Raw genomic sequence first — 18733 nt, forward strand, 5'->3', positions numbered from 1 at the left:
GTTCTTAATTTTGGGCATTATTTATTTTTGTTTTGCTTAGATAATTAAATAAAAATCTTGTGTAAAAATGTCATGGTAGAGTAAAAATTTTCACAGAATGTCCATTTCTATTGCCGCTATAACAGCAAATAATAAAAATTGCAAAATGGCCGACATTAAAATCAAAAAAATTAAAAAGTGTTATTTCTTTCTACATTGGTTCAGGACCTTTCGTATGCGAGTCCATCTCACACTTGACCGATATTTTATGGGTTTTAAAGAAATAAGATAAAAAAAATTCAATATTCTTATGGGGGCGAGGTCGTGGGGCGGTACTACTTAGTGCTTGATATATCTACAGACCAAAAAGTCAGCGCGGCACCGCGACCAGAGCAAAGCCTCACGACTCACGAGGCTGGCGTATCTGGTTCCATCCATTTTCTGATCCAATACGATGATCCAGTGTGGTCATGGTCAAGCATAAACGTGTTATTAATAAAAACTTATCTGCTGGGCTGTATAATAATTAAATTAATCTGATCGGTTTACAAGACGCACCCAAAATTAATAAAAACGATACTTAAACGATTAGACCGTGTATTCTTCAAGGCCGTCTAAAATGTGCGAATGTGTTAAGTGTAGTATAAATAAAAAAAATGTAAATATCGTGTCGAAATGCGGCCGTGAACTTATTACTATGACTTCATTGCTTAACTCGGCTGTGTATTAGTTGTTTATTGTCAAAGATTTTCTTAAAAACCCGCATTGCGAAAATTTTTTTGAACAATCGTACTCTGTATGGAAATAGAACGCGACCAATCCTTGAAAGAAATGTGTAGATATATTTAGCGTTCCGTATATCCAAATGAAATAACAAAACCCTTATAGAATCATTTGAATCTGCTGGACCGTTTAAGTTGAAAGGTAGGTAAACATATGAGATTATGCGATCCAAACAAAAAACCGGAAGTATATAAATGAATTTTGAATATAAGAGTCACTTTTGGGGTCCAAATTCTAATTTGGACCCCAAAAGTGACTCTTAATTTAAAAAAGTTTTAAAAACTGTTCCTAGCGAGTGATATACAAATAGAAAAGGTTTGTTTATTTATTGTTATTTAAACATCTTTATTGCTTAATACTATGACGAAGAATAAAAATACAGGAAAGACTTAAAAACATAGAGCGACCTTATCGCTACAGTCTTTTTTGTTGTGTCTCAAACATTTTTTATAATTTTTAAATATTTAGTTTTAAAGTAATATAAGAAAATAGATAAAAACCATTCTTTCTTATCTCTAAACTCAATATTTTTACGTACGAAGTTACAGTTCGTACGGAACCTTAACCACGCGGGTTCAACTCACACTTGTCTGGTTTTTTTGCGTATAGTTTAGTTATGTTCCTCATCCATGAATGTTCATACCATGCGATAATAACCCGTATCGTAAAGGGAAAACAGATGAAAATTGCACGTAAAAACAAAGTTGTACAACATAATAGACTTGTAATTAGGATCTCAAGCACGTTGTCATTTGACTTGGAAAGTAGAACTGAAGAATGCAGTCGGACTATTTATTTTTAGTTAATTTTCGAGTGTAGTAACACATAGTAATGTTGTAGGTACCTAATACTAAGTACTAGGTAAGTAAGTACGTGTAACGGTAATTGCTTTCACTAAGTAAAAAACTAAGTTCACCGATATTTGGAAAATTCATACTATTAATATTATAATGCAAAGGTGTGTCTGTCTGTCTGCTACCTTTTCACGGCCCAACTATTTAACTGATTCTGAAGAAAGATACAGAGTAAGCCGATATCCCTAGGACGGACATTGGCTACTTTTTATCCCGGAAAATCAAACAGTTCCCACGGGACCTTTAAAAACCTAAATCCACGCGGACGAAGTCGCGGGCATCCTCTAGTATGTTTATAATATTACCCAGGATTTGTTTACCTCTTGGATGAAATAATAATAAAACTCCATCCCAGGCGGCAATTAACTCGCACGTTAATAGAACTAAGAAGCCCCTAAATCACTGGCCTCTACTAATACGCTGGACCTGCAATTGCCGACTTGTTTTGAGACAACTTTATATCGCCATTTTGGCGCAGCAGTGAGCATCATCCGAGTGTACTCGGAACAAAATGTTAGTTTTGAAATATCTGTCAACATAGTGTCAATACAAATACCAAACATCAATCTTAATTGACACAAAATACCTATCCATTTTAATCCCCGGTATGCTATGTAAGGCGTTTCGAATTGGCATAAAAATAACTGGCATTTTGCCATGGTACACCTCTTCCAGCGTATTTCTGTGCCCTAAATAATTATCTCCAAACTTATCTAACCAGACATTTTCTAATTTGAAATCGTTAAATAATAAGATTACAGTGTCGATCAAGTATCCCAATAAAAACATCCCGTCCTATCATGTTTACAGTATAGAAAACCGCTTCCAATCCCCGCGTCATCCTACACACGATGTAATGATTACATCAGACCACGTGGCCATCCTATACCCTCAGACTATAAATGTTGACAGACTGGAAACGATAAAGAGGTGCTCAAGATATGAAATTAAATAATGCCGACTAAAGCGTGTGCACTCATTCGTATTCAATTCGTTTTCGTGACTCGTGAAAATACAACTCAAAGTGAAAAAATCACACGATCCGAAGTAGCCCTCATACAAAACGTACGATACCGACTCGTGTGCGTGTTTTTAATCTATCAGTGAAAAATCTTTCACTGATAGATAGCTATAGGCTAAAAATTATATCGCGCGGACGAAGTCATGTGCTAAAGCTAGCTAATAATATTTTGATGTTACAAAAATAAGTACGTGCGTTTAATTTTTTTTTCGAATAATGTATTCTTTTGTTTTGAAAATCTTTCTGTTGGAGACTCTACTACAGTTTCAGAATACATAATCTACTTTAAAAAAAGCTTGCAAGTCATCTGCTCATAGTTATTTCAAAAATTTATATATTTTGAAACTCTTTTCATTAATAATAACTAAATATGCATTATTCTTATAACTCTACCTTGGACTGCTGCATGTAGATAAGCTATACTAAATTGTTGTTATGTTGTAACATAAATGCAAAGGGAGGCCAATTTGATAGTCAACAAGATAAATAAAAGCACAGTTTCAGAGAAGCCTTTTCCCATACATTATAACGCTTAAACGCAACGTTAGCTGCGTGTCAAGCTAACTGTCTTCACTTTTGTGAACTCGTAAAAGAAGTACGTCTATATCTGTCCTATAGTCTGCGTATACCGTACCGTGTAATTGCATGGAGCGATAAAAAGAAACCAAGAGTCGGACTTGTTCCGCTAGGTTCCTGTAATGACTGCCCGTCTAGGCTTAACGGGAATGCGATGCGCTAAGACGATAGCGAAAGCTAACGTTGATAGCGATCGACTTGTTTATTTTTATTATGACGCGTAAAACTTGTAATATAACAGGTTCGTCTGCATATTTTATCTCATGTAACATTGTTTATGGTATTGTTTCACAAAAGACGATTTTTGAAGGTAGGTACATATTCAAATGGCTATATGAGCGGGGATAGAATTCCGCAGATGACACAGGGTATATCCATTGTTTTGAAACGGGACATATCACGTTAATAATATAGAGGCGAAAGTTTGTGTGTTTGTAAGTGTGTGTGTGCGTGCGTGCATGCGTGTTTATGTTACACTTTCACGCAAAAACTACTGGACGTATTTGGCTGGAATTTGGAATGGAGATAGATTATTTTTATCCTGTAAAAATCCTAGGTCTTTAAACATTATTCATTATACATCTTTCTTTTATTTTACTTTGTACATTTTTTCTGAAGAAGATTTTTTATGCATCGATACTAAAGCCTTGCGTTTGCGCATGTTATCGACTGTTTCGAAATCTATCGCTTACTCTCGGCTACGGGCTAACTCCCAGGCTCGCCTGCTATATAGGTCAGTGAGTTGTAAACAGGTTCGCCGACGTAATTACTGTAAACGCCTATTACTAGCCTATTACGATAGCACCCACTTAGTTATTATTTTGTAATAGGTAGTTGATTTGTTTCCATAAACAATGTGATACTTGTATGCTATGTTAGTTTTTCGCTAGACGAAGATTATTACAAAGACGGACAGACTCTCTCAAATGTCAAAAAGATCGGAAAGTCTCATTGTAGACATGGTCCATTTGTGTCATCATAATCAACATCCTGACACCGGCTCACAAACTGAGTACGGGTTTCCTCTCAAAATGAGATGGTGTGGCCTTAGTCGGTTTTTAATAAACCCAAAATACCTTACTAACAAAAAAAGTTGCTATAGCGAGTGTCTGTGTCATTACCATTATGATCAATTCCTCACCAGCTCACTACTGAGAACGGATCTCTTCTCAGAATGAGAAGGGTTTGACGATAGTCCACCACGCTGGCAAGTGCTTGGTACACTTCACACAATGAAGTTTCCTCAAGACGTTTCTCATCATAAGAGGCGCGCCCAGGATAGAACGTCAGAATCCTCTATTAGGTGGCCCGCTTTTTAAATACTAGGTTGTTACCGCTCTATATATGCACTAACTAATAGAAGAGGAAAGACCATCCGTGCGAAATACGGGCGATTCAGTTTTTATTTATAGGTAAATCAAAGTAATTTTCGTCACGTGTTCTCTAAACGTCCTCGCCTGTGTTATTCTTGTAGTCGTATAGTTGAAATATTCAGCAAATTGTAGAATTCGCGAAACGCTCGATCAACGACTCCGTTCTCCGCAAGTCAGCGCGCGTGCTGTGACTTCCAAGCATTCTGCTATGGGCATTTTAGGTATTTGTCTAAAGACATACAGGGTGTTACCAGAAGGCTAGCAAAAAACAAGCTTTAAGTTGATTTCAAATTACGGAATATAATATAATACATAAATATCGCTCACCCTACTTTTAAATGTCACTATTCACACTGTTAGATGTAATAGGTAATATTACATCTAAGTGTGAACAGTGACATTTAAAAGTAGGGTGAGCGATATTTATATAATCTATACTAATAAATAAAATTGGAGTGTCTGTCTGTAATTTCGAAATAACTACCTCATATTAAGCTCATATGGTTATTTGAACGATACCATAACTGAATCACACGTTTTTAAAATTTTTGTCTGTCTGTCTGTCTGTCTGTCTGTCTGTCTGTCTGTCTGTTTGAAAAGGCTAATCTTTGGAACGGCTGAACCGATTTTGACGGGACTTTCACAGGCAAGTAGAGGATTGACCAGGGCGTAAAATAGGCTAAAAATAGGCTATTTTTAACCGACTTTTAAAAAGGGAGTTGTGTTTTTCTACCTATGTACACCGAAATCTCCGAGATTTCTGAACCGATTTGCGTCATTTCTTTTTTAATCGATAGAGGAACTTTGCGACATTGTTTCATAAAAAATTTGGAGTCCAACTCCTCAATTCTGATGCTGCAGGGGATCTGACCAATCCACGCGGGCGAAGCTGCGGGCATCAGCTAGTATATTATATTTCCGTAGTTTGAAGGCAACTTTATTATTATACTATCTATGCCAATAACCATTTGCCTTATCTTGCAGTTTTAGTGATTTAGTATTTTTTAAACCCGCATTGTATAGCGCGCAAAACTCGGGTCAATACCTACGACGCGCCATTGACTTCGAGTGACCTATTTACGGAACGTTCGTTGACCTCTAACGTCAACCAGATGTTTTATTTGCAATATATTGTGAACTTTTTATTTTTTATGGGATCTTAATCTAATCATCAGTACTATCACCTGTCTTCATTTTTGCTAGCGTTCCGGTTACACTCTGTATTTACTATTATGTTTAAGTAAGTCTACAGCATTTTGTGTTTGCTTTGTTTAAATCGCTAAAACATTACGTATATCAAAGTAAATAGAGTCTTACCAAAATATATAATTAGGTAGGTATGTATTTTTTTCAAACAAACTTGTTTGCTAATTGAGTTTATGAATCAATGCATTTACCTAGTTACCTACGGAGGTAACTTAAGTTTAATGAAGTTGTACATAAAATAGAGGAAAATAAATTGTGTATTAAATTCATAACCTGAAAGTAGGTATATAATATTTATCTTCACTAATATTTATCAATGGCTGGGTAAAAAAAACGCAAGCCACATGCCTACGATGTAGGTAGGTACCTATATGACTATAGATGATGTCTGCGACTGTCCGCATGGATTAAGGTTATTAAAAGTCCCGGGATAAAAATTAGCCTTTGTCACTCTTGCCCGCAGGTCTTGTATTGCCAGGTTCATGATTATATGCATACAGAATATTATATTTATATACATATATGTGTACATAATTATATGCATGCAGAAATTCACATCGATCCGTTTTGCTCCGTGTTGCTGCGTGATTGAAGGACAAGCCAACAAGTACACACTTTCCCATTTGTAATAGATATTACGTAGTAGTAATTTACATATTTTAAAAGCTGTGATAGCCTAGTGGTTAGAACGTCCGCCTCTGAATCGGAGGTCGGGGGTTCGATCCCGGGCACGCACCACTAAATTTTTAGTTATGTACGTTTTAAGCAATTAAATATCACTTGCTTTTACGGTGAAGGAAAACGTCGTGAGGAAACCTGCATGCCTGAGAGTTCTCCATGTTCTCAAGGGTGTGTGAAGTCTGCCAATCCGCATTGGGCCAGCGTGGCAGACTATGGCCTAAACCCTTCTCATTCTGAGAGGAGACCCGTACTCAGTAGTGGGGCGGAAATGGGTTGATCATGATGATGAATTTATATATTTTAACGTGGACAAAATCGCAGATGTTTAGGTACTGCTCAGCACAAACGAAATACTTAAAGCTTTTATTCAACTAGGGAGGTAGGTATATTATAAAGGCACAGGTAGCTAGCGACAATCTCACACAATATTATGCAAATCACATAGGCGGGCAGTCGTAACAAAGCTATCTCGATCGTCATGAGATAACGGCTCGCGAGTGACACAGGGCCTATGAACCTAACGTCTAATGTGTTTGTTTTGACGTTATAGCTGTGGTTATAGATAGTAAGTTCATAACTGATATTACTATTAGGTAAGTAGTAGGTATAGTCCTAAAGCACTAAAACCCGACTACTACCCGCGAACTGCCGATAGATAGCGATAGATATACCTAGTGAAATTGTTTGTCTGTCGGCTAAAATCATAACCCTCCCCTTGCTTTGCTGTAGTTGGGTAAAAAAGGGCTTCTATGTGGCAAGTTAACAAGTTTGTTTAAAATTTTATAATAAGAGATAAAGCAGGAGGTAAGATTAAGGAAGGTAGGTAAGATTGACGGGCAGTGATTTCTTCCAAGGGAGGCAATCATGTTGCAAAAGATATGATGAATATAGACACAAGATAAGGGGTGCAAACAAAGCAGACACCATGGTTATGGTTTCTTTCGCAGGCGATTGTTTTTTCAATAAAAAAAAATATATATTTCTAAGAACTAGTATAATAATTGGTATTGAATCTACGTCACCTGTAGAACATTAAATATTTCAAAAATAAATAATTGTTAACAGTTCGAATTTTTGACTTATAATGCTACCTACTACTATGGTAATTTCATAGGAAATATTATATCTAAAGGAATCCTCGGTGCGTTGATGATAAAATAATTAAACGACACGAGTTCCTTCGTAAAATTTAGTTTTAATTTTTCTCACAACATAAAATAAACAACATTAACAAAACAGTCTTGACGTACATATTTTGAGTGAAGGTTTTTTTCTTTTTTCAAACATTTATTTTTAAATAAGTATGTGTGTAACCTACAATATCGATGCATTATTTTCGATTGTTCTCTCGACAGATATATTATAATGATTTAAGTTGAAAAGATAGGATAAAATTACACAAAGCAAAACCACGCACATCAACTTACTTAGTTGCTCATCTCATTGGATATCGGTCGCATCGGACAGACGGACGATGCAGAGACAAAGCTATCAGATCAATGCGGTAACCGGTAACAGATCGCCGCTTTGCGAGTGAGTCTAGCAAGAAGTATGCTGGCTGTAAAAGTGACACTAGTGAGAAATAAAAATATCTATTGTCTAATACTTAGGTAGTGCTAGCCTGCATCTTCGAAGAATATAAAATCCCAATGCCATTACGGTAGTCTATGTTGATACTATTCAGAAGAGCCGACAAGAAACTCCGCAGTTTTCTTTCTAAATCATAATATTATAGAGTTACAATATTATCAAAGAAACAGTTCAATTGTGTGGGTAACGAAATCTCGATCGAATTAAATAATGTTTATTTTAACTTCGGCTAATTATCCAGCTAATTTATTTCTGTTTGGCGCTTAGTGGTAATTTTTTATTTAAATTATTGTGTTCCTTACAAATAGGTACTTTTAAATCTACTGATAAAGTTTTCAAAGTTCCAATTCAGTAGCTCTATTCTACTAACTACTCATATTATCCTATAATAAGGGATTTTTTAAATAGATAAACCCAATTAACTCAAATCTGCAGCCCAAGCACAACCAGCACGATAACAGTTTTGTCGCAGCGTTCTTGTTACTTTTTCATTGACGAAGCGTTGCTGAAGTTGCGAGAGAAATATGTCGCACAGATTATCCTCGTGTTGCTAAAGTTACAAAAATTAAATAATGTAAGCCCGGCAGCTATATTTCACTCAGTACTTAACACCATTCCAACAGTGTCAACAACATCGTTCAACACTGCCTTATCGACACTTTCTCTGACAACACTACCCATTGTTACATTACCAGCATCTAAGATACAAACAAAGTACAATGAATGGGAGGAACTGTACGATCATTAGATAATGCCAATGCCGAATCCAATGCCACATATTGTTCGAGTCGGAAGGAAGCGTATAATGCTTTGTTAGCCCTGGTTTAAAGATGCTAGTGATGAGACGGTGTCGTCGACATACCTAGAGGTTATTTTTTTATGTAACGTTAAATAATAGTCTCGAGTCAACACACTTTGAACTGATGATGACCAAAACAACCGAATCGACTGAAGGCCCGACGTTATCAAATAAGTTGCATGGAGCCGCTGGATTTACCGAGTCGGTGCAAGACCGTGGCGTGTGGAATTCCTAACAAGAGTCCAGCAATGGACGTCTATTGGTTAATAATGATGATGATGATGATGAGAAGCTGGATGAGGAAGGCTAGAATGTGGTTCAATAGGGAAGGCCTATGTTCGACATGGGATAGGATAAGCTAATATTCCACACCTCGTTGCGAAACAAACAGCAGTAGGAACAACAGCCATAAAAAACATTGACAAATATAATTCTCATAGTAGTGATAATTCTTTCTACACTATTACGCAAACAACATTGAGACTTAAGTACATTGAAGTGTTTATTTTATACACAAATAAAATTTAATTAACAAGTTGGTAGTTAATCGAAGATGAATAGGTACCTCAAAGTCGAAAGGAACTAGACAAGCGTCCCACAATTAAAACGAAATGATGAATAAACACACCGCATCATAATCCTGAATTGACAAATAAGCTCTCATCAATATCACCATTACATGAATAGCGAGATCTGATGAGAGTGATGATGCGATGATGTAAGCAGAGATAAACGAGACGAATACATACTGATAAATCTGCCTAAATAAATGTAACAAACAAGAGTTTCACAATTTCTAATAAATACCTGAATAGGTACTCACAATGAAGGATTTTTAGATAAACTTACCGGCCAATATTGCAACATATCTAAGTACTACAGAGCTTGTTAAATATAAAGTGACAGATATTATGTTGCTGTATGAATAAAAGTCGACGTTGTAGTATTCGACATATAGACTCTACATCATTTGTTATAATACAAAGTGCCTGCAGATATATTATTAATATTTGCATGCTAAAGTGTCAGTAAAATGTGCAGGATTTTTTTTAAATTAGTAGACCTTTGTAAACTACCTATATTTAGCCAATAAATAAACTTCATTTCATTTGATTTAAATCATGTATGTTGACAAATAGGTTATCATCAATTTAACCATTACGTGAATAAAAAGAGATGAGTGAGATGACGCGATCAGGGCTATAAGCGATACAAAATACAATAAAACGCCTCGCATTCACGATCGCATTGTTTCGCTTGATAATACTGTTACGTATCAAGTTAATCCCGCGTAGAAAGTTTGACAATTGTTTCGTCTGATGATGGGAGTGTAATCACTAGTTCCGTCTCAACATACCATTTATTAGATAGAGTGTTATAACATGTTAAATCTATCTTTAAATTAGTCCCAACCTACTCATAAAAATGTTATAATCGCTAGCTATATAAGCATTAGTTTGATCAAAATAAAAATCTATCTTGCGAAAATAAGTAATTGTCACTGAGCTATAAACCATGATGAATTCAAAGAATATGCAATTGGAAAGAATGGACTAAATAAAATACTTAATTTTACCATTTGTAGTTTCATTATTAGGAATTTTAATTTATTTAACATATTAGAACATAAAAAATGGTCCTTTGAACCGGTTTTTTATGTTGAAATATTTAAAAGAATTTTTTCTAATAATGAAACTACATATTTTCCCCTTTGACACAACAATAGTTCTTTATTTTTCTATAGTGACATATTATCTTACTTTGATATTTATTGAAACCGTATGAGTTTTAACTCCCAACATTGTTACTTATATATATATTTTTTTGTTTCAGCTTAGGTCCTTTCGAAACGGTGACGGGGGGAGAGATGGTGTCACGGCGGCGTATACTCTCGCGGTCTCGCGATGACCTCACACAGGCCATATCCACCCAGATTGAGGAGGAAGAAGACGTCTGGTACCAGAAAGACAAACTCTATAAGGTAGGACAGACCCCATATTATAATAGTGGCAAAAAGTCTTCAAATATTATCACTAACAGGTCAGCCTAGCACAGCCAAAAGAGCCACTTCACAAATCGGTCAATGGAGACATCTAGGAACTAGACAGAGCAAGTATACCTGACGATGCTGCAATCTGCAACAGCTTTGAGCTAACTAAATCTTTTTTATGATCTAAATGCGTAAAAGAAAAAGATGACTGACTGACTGATTGACTGAGTAACTGACTGAGCTATCAACGCACAGCTCAAACTACTGGACGGATCGGGATGTTTGGCATACAGATAGCTAAACGTAGACATCCGCTAAGAAAGGATTTTTGGAAATTGAACCGCCAAGGAGGTAAAATAGAGGTTCGAAATTTGTGTAGCCCACGCGGACGAAGTAAATATAACTTGAGACGTTGTTCTAATCAATGGTGTTTTAGAAAAGGACAAAATAATAACGAGGGCAAAAGATATGTTCGATAACACCTAATCGGTTTATTACTTTCTACACATCAATCACGAGGTCGACGAGCTGGTGTTAGTAACGTTCCGGCTGAGTTCACACAGATATTGTAATAACAGTAGGTAGTTGGTACAAATGACAGGCTTAGGAGAAATCAATCGGTCTATAATAGGCACCCCCAATGGAAGAAGCGTATAAAGTAGTAATTTTTGAAATTAGGATAGCCTTTTTTGATGTTCTGTACTCGAAAGGGATAATGAAACGCTTATGAAATCATTTATTATTGATATCAGTCTGTCATATACTTTTTTTCGGCAACTGTTAATGCAGAAATGAAAAATTGATCACAAAAATAACTTTGCTTCGGAATTTTTTAATTTTGGTTCACAGTATGTAATTTTGCATTACGGATGATGACTGTGCAAGAACAACTTGTACTTTTCGGATTATTTAAGTTACCTTCATCATTACATGAAGACAGACGATGAAACCTATTACTTAAGTTTGAATAAATAACTAATTAGGATGCAAATTAGTTGGTACTTTGTAGTATTTTAACGTGGAATGTGCTAACTCGTAAAGCTGTTGCCTATTGCAAACACTTACACAATACGTATGGTCTAACAAAATTGCTTATTGCTTGCTTAATTTAATAAGCACCAGTGTCCCATAGCTGTTGTTCCGCGTACATAATATGTTTCTATTTCCTTTGTCTATGGTTGCGTTTTTGTTACCATTTCCGACTCACAGTTATTAAGGACGTGAGAATGCTGCGTGCCTTACAATGCAGTTTGAAGGTGCACCACGCTACATTTGGCTCCGTCACATTCATTGAAACTAATACCTACTAATTTAATATCCATTGACAACACGTTTTCAATCAAAAGTGCAACATTTTTATAATAACAATGAAGCAATAGCAATTTTAAGAAACATTTTTCGCTTTTGCACTTTGTACATGTAGATTTCTCTTTCACTTAGTCCTGTTTATCCCTTACGTACAAAGATGAGATTTAAGTGCATGAATCTAAAATGTTATACCTTCTTTCATCAAATTGTATAGATTCCTTTAGGTACTCACTACTCAGCAGATACCTACCCATGCAAGATGGTCAGATAAAGTCGCATATTTAAAGTCATCGTGACATCAAATTTGCTGTAACGAATTTACAATAGCCATCCTGTAAAGTACATGATTATGATGTTTAGGTCCTTTGTTAACCTTCATAACTGATGTTTTTATAATTGCATTTTAGTGAGTATTAACATTTACAAAATAACTACCTTTGACATCAATTATAATATTAACAATATTAATTCTAATTTTAATATTAGGGTTTTTAATATCAAAAATGTTTCACGTTCCACCATTATTTTACTGTTTTGCTATAATTTTACCCATTTTGCTGTTTGGATTAGCACACTGTTAGATCTGAGATTTATTTGACAAGTTATTTGAAATTATGTGATATAATTAACTTATATCTAGCAACCATTCAACAGTGATTTTAACAACAGCAAAAAAAATTGTTGTAAATCAATATAGTCTCCGTGCAAAAATTTGTCCTAAATGAAATAAGTAAATACATTTCTTCACCATTATCATCGTCGATCGATAGACGTCTACTTCCCGATATAGATAGCTTGTAAGGATTTCCACACGCTACAGTCTTGCGCCGCGCCGCCTAAATTCATTTAATTAAAAATCAGAGATCAGGAAATATATTTTAAGGAAATGTAACAGGAAACCAGCTTGCTAATTTCGTGACCAACTGGCAGTCTTGACAAGCGGGTCAACTCTGACCCATTGATCGAGATCGTGACCGATCTAAACAACAATGGTGTATTACCGCACTGCAAATCATCCGGAAAGCACGGGGTTTCTCAGTTTGACCTTACTTACCATACAATGTCAAGCATCATAAAACTATTTCCTTGCTTTGAGCGAAATCTTATATCCTAAGTTTGTTCTTGTCCAAAACTATTACAACTATGTATTGATTTACTTCTTTTTAACCCCCGACCCAAAAAGAGGGGTGTTATAAGTTTGACGTGTGTATCTGTGTATCTGTGTATCTGTCTGTGGCATCGTAGCGCCTAAACGAATGAACCGATTTTAATTTAGTTTTTTTTGTTTGAAAGGTGGCTTGATCGAGAGTGTTCTTAGCTATAATCTAAAAAAATTGGTTCAGCCGTTTAAGAGTTATCAGCTCTTTTCTAGTTTTCTTGTAGAAAAGAAGGTTAGATAACCGTTAAGTTCATAATATTATGTCAATAGACAAATGTCAAGCTGTCAAGATGAACGTTGCCTAAATACATAATTATTTATTTGAAAATGATGTTTTGGAAAACTCAAATACTTTGGATCGTCGGGGGTGTTATAAATTTTTAATTTACACTTGTTGATTACTCATTTATCTCATCTTTATTTGATTGCATTTGGAATACTTTGATATCTTTGCTAGATCAGTGTTTGATTCTGTGATTTTAATTTATGATTGGTTTGTTTCAAATTGTTGTTCTTTTGTTTTTAACTTGATTGCTTGATTGATTTGAGTTGGTTGCTTTTTAATGTTACTGATGTTACCTTTTATTCCAATAAACAAGAGCGTCATTATTAAAAATCTTCAGTAACAAATAATATATACACCTAGGTATGTTGCAAGTTGCAACACACCTATGTATATGTATACTTGTTTTACTAGCAACTAGGTTTTGTATACACTTGTAACTAAGTTTTTAATAATTTCATTACTTTTAGTTTTGTGCTTTATATTTGTTGGTGTTAGTGGTAAAATCTATTTTTTTCATTCGTGAGAGCCAAAAAAACAGCATTATAAGTACCAGCTCAGTTTAAATGTTTAATTTCTTAACGGCCATTAAAAGTGCGTTCACCGCCGTTACATTATGCTGCACTTTTTAAAAATGAATTTCCAAATAATCATGCTTGAATCTGGTTTGAATACTTACTCCCTTCGTCATTGTATGAGAAGCAAGATTTGAGCAAAAATCTGTTAAGAAAGGCAACGGTTTCTCAATAATTAGTAAAGGCACAGGTTATTAAGTATACAAATATAATTTGATCGACGAGTTAGCTATCAAGTTGACTGACATAAAAAATATTTATTTTGAAGCACTTCTCAGTCTGATATCGGACAGTTATAAATAAGAGCGCATCTTTGATGAAAGCTCTCAGTCGGCTTGGTTTCTTCCGACATCTTGAACAATTATCGCCATATCGATAAATTAATACAAAAGAATATTAAACTATTACGTATAAACCTTTCTCTTGAATCACTATATCTATTGATGAAAACAGCATTAAAATCCGTTCCAAAGCTTAAAAAATTTTTAGAACACAGAGGGACAGACGGCGGGAACCGTTTATTTTATTATGTAGAGATTACTATTATCCAATTGAGTTGCTGCGTTTCTTTCTTTCCAATGCCCATGCTATATCTTAGTGACTTATGTAGACAAGGTTCCAAGTAGTCTCAGCGAACGTAAAATTATACAACCATGTCCTTATTACATTACTCGATTGGCACTGGTCACTGTTCTCACGTGTCGCAAGTCGTTGCCTAACACTAGCTGTCTGGTGACTGGTAATTCGACAAACGCACCAGTTTTTGTAGTACATTTGTCTAATTCATGTATTTGCAGTATAGTTTGTACCCATTTGGTCATACGCCTATGGACGTAATTACCATTTGATGATAGATTTGTCTTACATAGAGACATTTATAGTGTGTTCTGTATTTGTTGTTTCAAAACATAAAACACATTTCTTGAGATAGATAAACTCATTATTGCACACTAAAACAGTGGTTCCGTTTATGACGTAGGTACTCACTAATAAAGGATTTTTAGAAAGTCCACCCCTAAACGGTAAATAGAAGCTATGTGAGATTGTATGAAAGACCATCATTTTTCAAGTTATATCCAGGAAAATTAAGCTATCAGTTATAAATGAATATATGCGTGCCTCAGGATTTTTGGAAATTTCACTCCCTCGCCAATTTTCAAAAATTCCATTCAAGTGAAGCCGTGGCCAGTCAGCTGGTTACTGAAATAATGCTAGATTTACAAATAACAATTCCAAATGGGAACATAACTGTGTTTGAATGGGTCAACAAAAACAAAACCAGATGATATAAATTCCGAATTCGCTTTACATAACACTACCGCCATTTCTCATCTCTGCCAGTTTGAAATGGCTACAGATAGTTTAATTGTACAGAAATCACGACTTCTCTTGCCAAGAAAATTTCAAGCTAAACACATTCAAAATACAGTTGAAATTACTCTAGCAAAATTTTCTACGGTCTAAGATACCAACGACCTCCAATGCGTGATGCGTTCCGAAAGTGAAACTTGGTTTTACGTACACTTGTTAAATCTCTGCTATGACGTTTAACTTGTAAGTCAAAGCAATTAACGTGCCGCTAACATTTTACGTGCTCTGTATTATGAAACAGTTAAAGTTAGTAACGTAATTAAGAGAAGTACCTACCTAACTCTAGCGTGGTCCCCAGCGCTTTTCATACAAACGTAGTTTCGATTCTCAATTGAACATTAAGCATTCAAACTCGATGAACTTTTGTAGACACATTCTTAAAACTAATATCTGTCTGTAAATTTAAGATTTGCGTAAAAATGTCTGGTTTAAAGTTACACGGGCTCAAAGGTTTACACTTTACATATTACTAAGTACCTAAGATTTTGAGCTGGTTAACTATGTCAATTCACAGACAGTTAATTAAACAATTTTTTGTAAAGTATTCATAAAAATAGTACCTACCTAATGCTTGGGTTAGATAACCCTGTAGCAAATCTTATAGATTTTATTTGCATTAGGTACTAAATTTGTCCATTGCAATACTATAATCTAAAATCTAAATAATAGATTTAATCCTATAATCCGTGTAACAAATGAACTAATCTAAGCCTTTAAGACTCATACAATTGTATGACTTTCTTATATCGCATACATAATGAAGTTGATCGTAGAACATTCATCAAAATCAATATGGCCATGTTGTAACTTGTTGTGTAGGTGAATTGCGTCATTTTCCATGTGCAAAAGGATAGCCTATCATTAAGATGCACAATATGTTGTTAGAGTATTTCCATTTTGTTTGATCTTATACCGGTATTATTCTTAATGATCAGCCGCTTTCATATTCAATATGTAGAATTTAGATTTTTTTCATTGAGTGATAGGGTTGCGCTTGATGACAATCGTGCTTAAAAATGCAGTAAATGAGGTCTAAGTTGGAGCATCCTTGTCTAGAAGATGCCTATTCACTTTTGCTTTGAAGCAAGGTATTTATTTAGGTTATACGCGGCAGAAGACACGGACCATAATATTTAGGGATGTCTGCTTTCGTTCTATCGTATAAAGGTGAAGGAGGAACAACGTTGTGAAGTTCCTGAGCACACTCCAAAATATGTCACATAAAAACCGGTAAGCAGGCGAAATATATTGAAATTTAAATAATAATACACTACTCCTGCATTTGCTTATGTAAATACAAAATATCACATTATTCTGTAATTTATACATTCACACATAGCGCTTCTCCATATGAGTTAAAATAATGCAAGAGAAGTGGCAAAGCAACATAGGTCAATATTTGACATTTAATATCAGAGAAATGCCGCAAGCAAGCAATAGACGATTATTGCATCGCCACACGATTACATGGATCATTGATAGATCATCATTTTTAATGACTTGTAATGAGGGTCATATTACTGGAACCTTTAAATCTTCTGTTGGTTATAAGTGTTACTTTATAAAGTTGTTACAAATCAGGTATCGATTTTTAACTGCTAATAGTTATTTATTGATTTTATTTGACATATAACTTGATACATCAAATCACTTAATATACCTACGTTAAAGTTGGTTTGTTTGTAATTACCTTCTCATAATTTATATTATTTGAACAAAACTTAAAGTCAACAGCATTTCAAATACAAAATACACACTAATATTATAAAGGCGAAAGTTTGTTTGTATGTGTGTGTGTGTGTGTGTGTGTGTGTGTGTGTGTGTGTGTGTGTGTGGGTGTGTATGTTTGTTACTCTTTCACGCAATAACTACTGAATGGATTTGGCTGAAATTTGGAATGGAGATAGATAACATCCTGGATTAGCACATAGGCTACTATCTATCCCGGAAAATCAAAGAGTTCCTACGGGATTTTAAAAAACCGAAATCCACGCGGGCGAAGCCGCGGGCACTTTCTAGTATATAATATTTTCTATTGCTACTTAGTAAGTAACCTCACTAGTTGCGAAAGAAGTCAGTTGCCACCGTGTTGTCACTCCGTTGAACTATTGATAATATTCAGTTGCATGTGCAAAATTAAAAGATGGAAAAGGTTGCGGATATTAATGATGCTGTAGCGATGGGATTTAGATCTTATCAATATATTGGGTACAAAAAACAGGTAAAGGCAATTATCAAAAGTTGGGGCCAGAACAAAAAATGGAGTTAGAAGATTCTAAAGACAAAAGAATTTTACTCCAATAACGTTGTAGCGTAACCGAATATACTAATAATGTAATCAAAAGGAATTAGTTCTACGACTCAAAAAATAAAAAATGTAAAGGAATAACCTATCAAAAGGATCGTCCTTCTAAGATCCGTTAAGAATAAAAAACCGGCCAAGTGCGAGTCAGACTCGCGCACCGAGGGTTCCGTACTCGGGTATTTTTCTGATATTTTGCACGATAAATTACAAAAATAAATAAAAATCTGTTTTAGATTGTACATTTAAAGCCCTTTCATGTGATATGCCACTTGGTATAGTTACAAGTATATTACTGTGAAAATTGAGGTACGGAATCTTTAAAATTAAATATTCTACCGAAATACCCAAAGCGAATCGTGCAGACTAGTGTTTAAAATTACCCATCCTTGTGCTGATGACCTTAATAATGTGGGAACTAGGGGCATGTCTGTCCTTGCACGAATAACTGCGGACCTTCCCACATCCGGGCAGAAACACCTTTGATGGTCCTTGTGTTTTAGTTACAACTTAAATGTAACTTAATAATAGTGTTTAAACTAAAACAAAAACACTTTACTAATTGAGACACATGCTTCTGCGTTTTGTTTAAATGATTCATTTACTTTTTGCCATGATTAATAATAAGTGCCAGCATTTGACTTTGCTAAAAATAACACCCGTGTCAAAGAACTTTGAAAATTTCATAGTTTTAAGTACATGTGAACATTGCTTTGTTTCGCCCCGGTTGATAAATGATGCAAAATATTTTTTGAATTGATTTCGGTGATAATGCTATCTTGACCGAAATTATCTTGACAAGGGTTATCATCATCGATTTAAAAAATTGCCACAAAATACGTGCACTTAGTGATCCAAACTTCATTGATTTCTCTGGAATTAT

General features: G+C 35.0%; 1 protein-coding gene across 3 annotated transcripts in view; it reads left to right on the forward strand.

The window, feature by feature from the left end:
- Positions 1-18733, forward strand: part of LOC123869925 — a 206677-nt gene that overhangs the window by 79870 nt on the left and 108074 nt on the right. For all 3 annotated transcript variants that reach the window (XM_045913042.1, XM_045913023.1, XM_045913033.1), the window contains exon 2: positions 10696-10843. In XM_045913042.1, coding sequence (XP_045768998.1) covers positions 10696-10843 — 148 coding nt within the window. The remainder of the gene's footprint in view (positions 1-10695; positions 10844-18733) is intronic.

The sequence above is a fragment of the Maniola jurtina genome, chromosome 2 (assembly GCF_905333055.1).
Source record: "Maniola jurtina chromosome 2, ilManJurt1.1, whole genome shotgun sequence".
Classification (NCBI taxonomy): Eukaryota; Metazoa; Arthropoda; class Insecta; order Lepidoptera; family Nymphalidae; genus Maniola; species Maniola jurtina.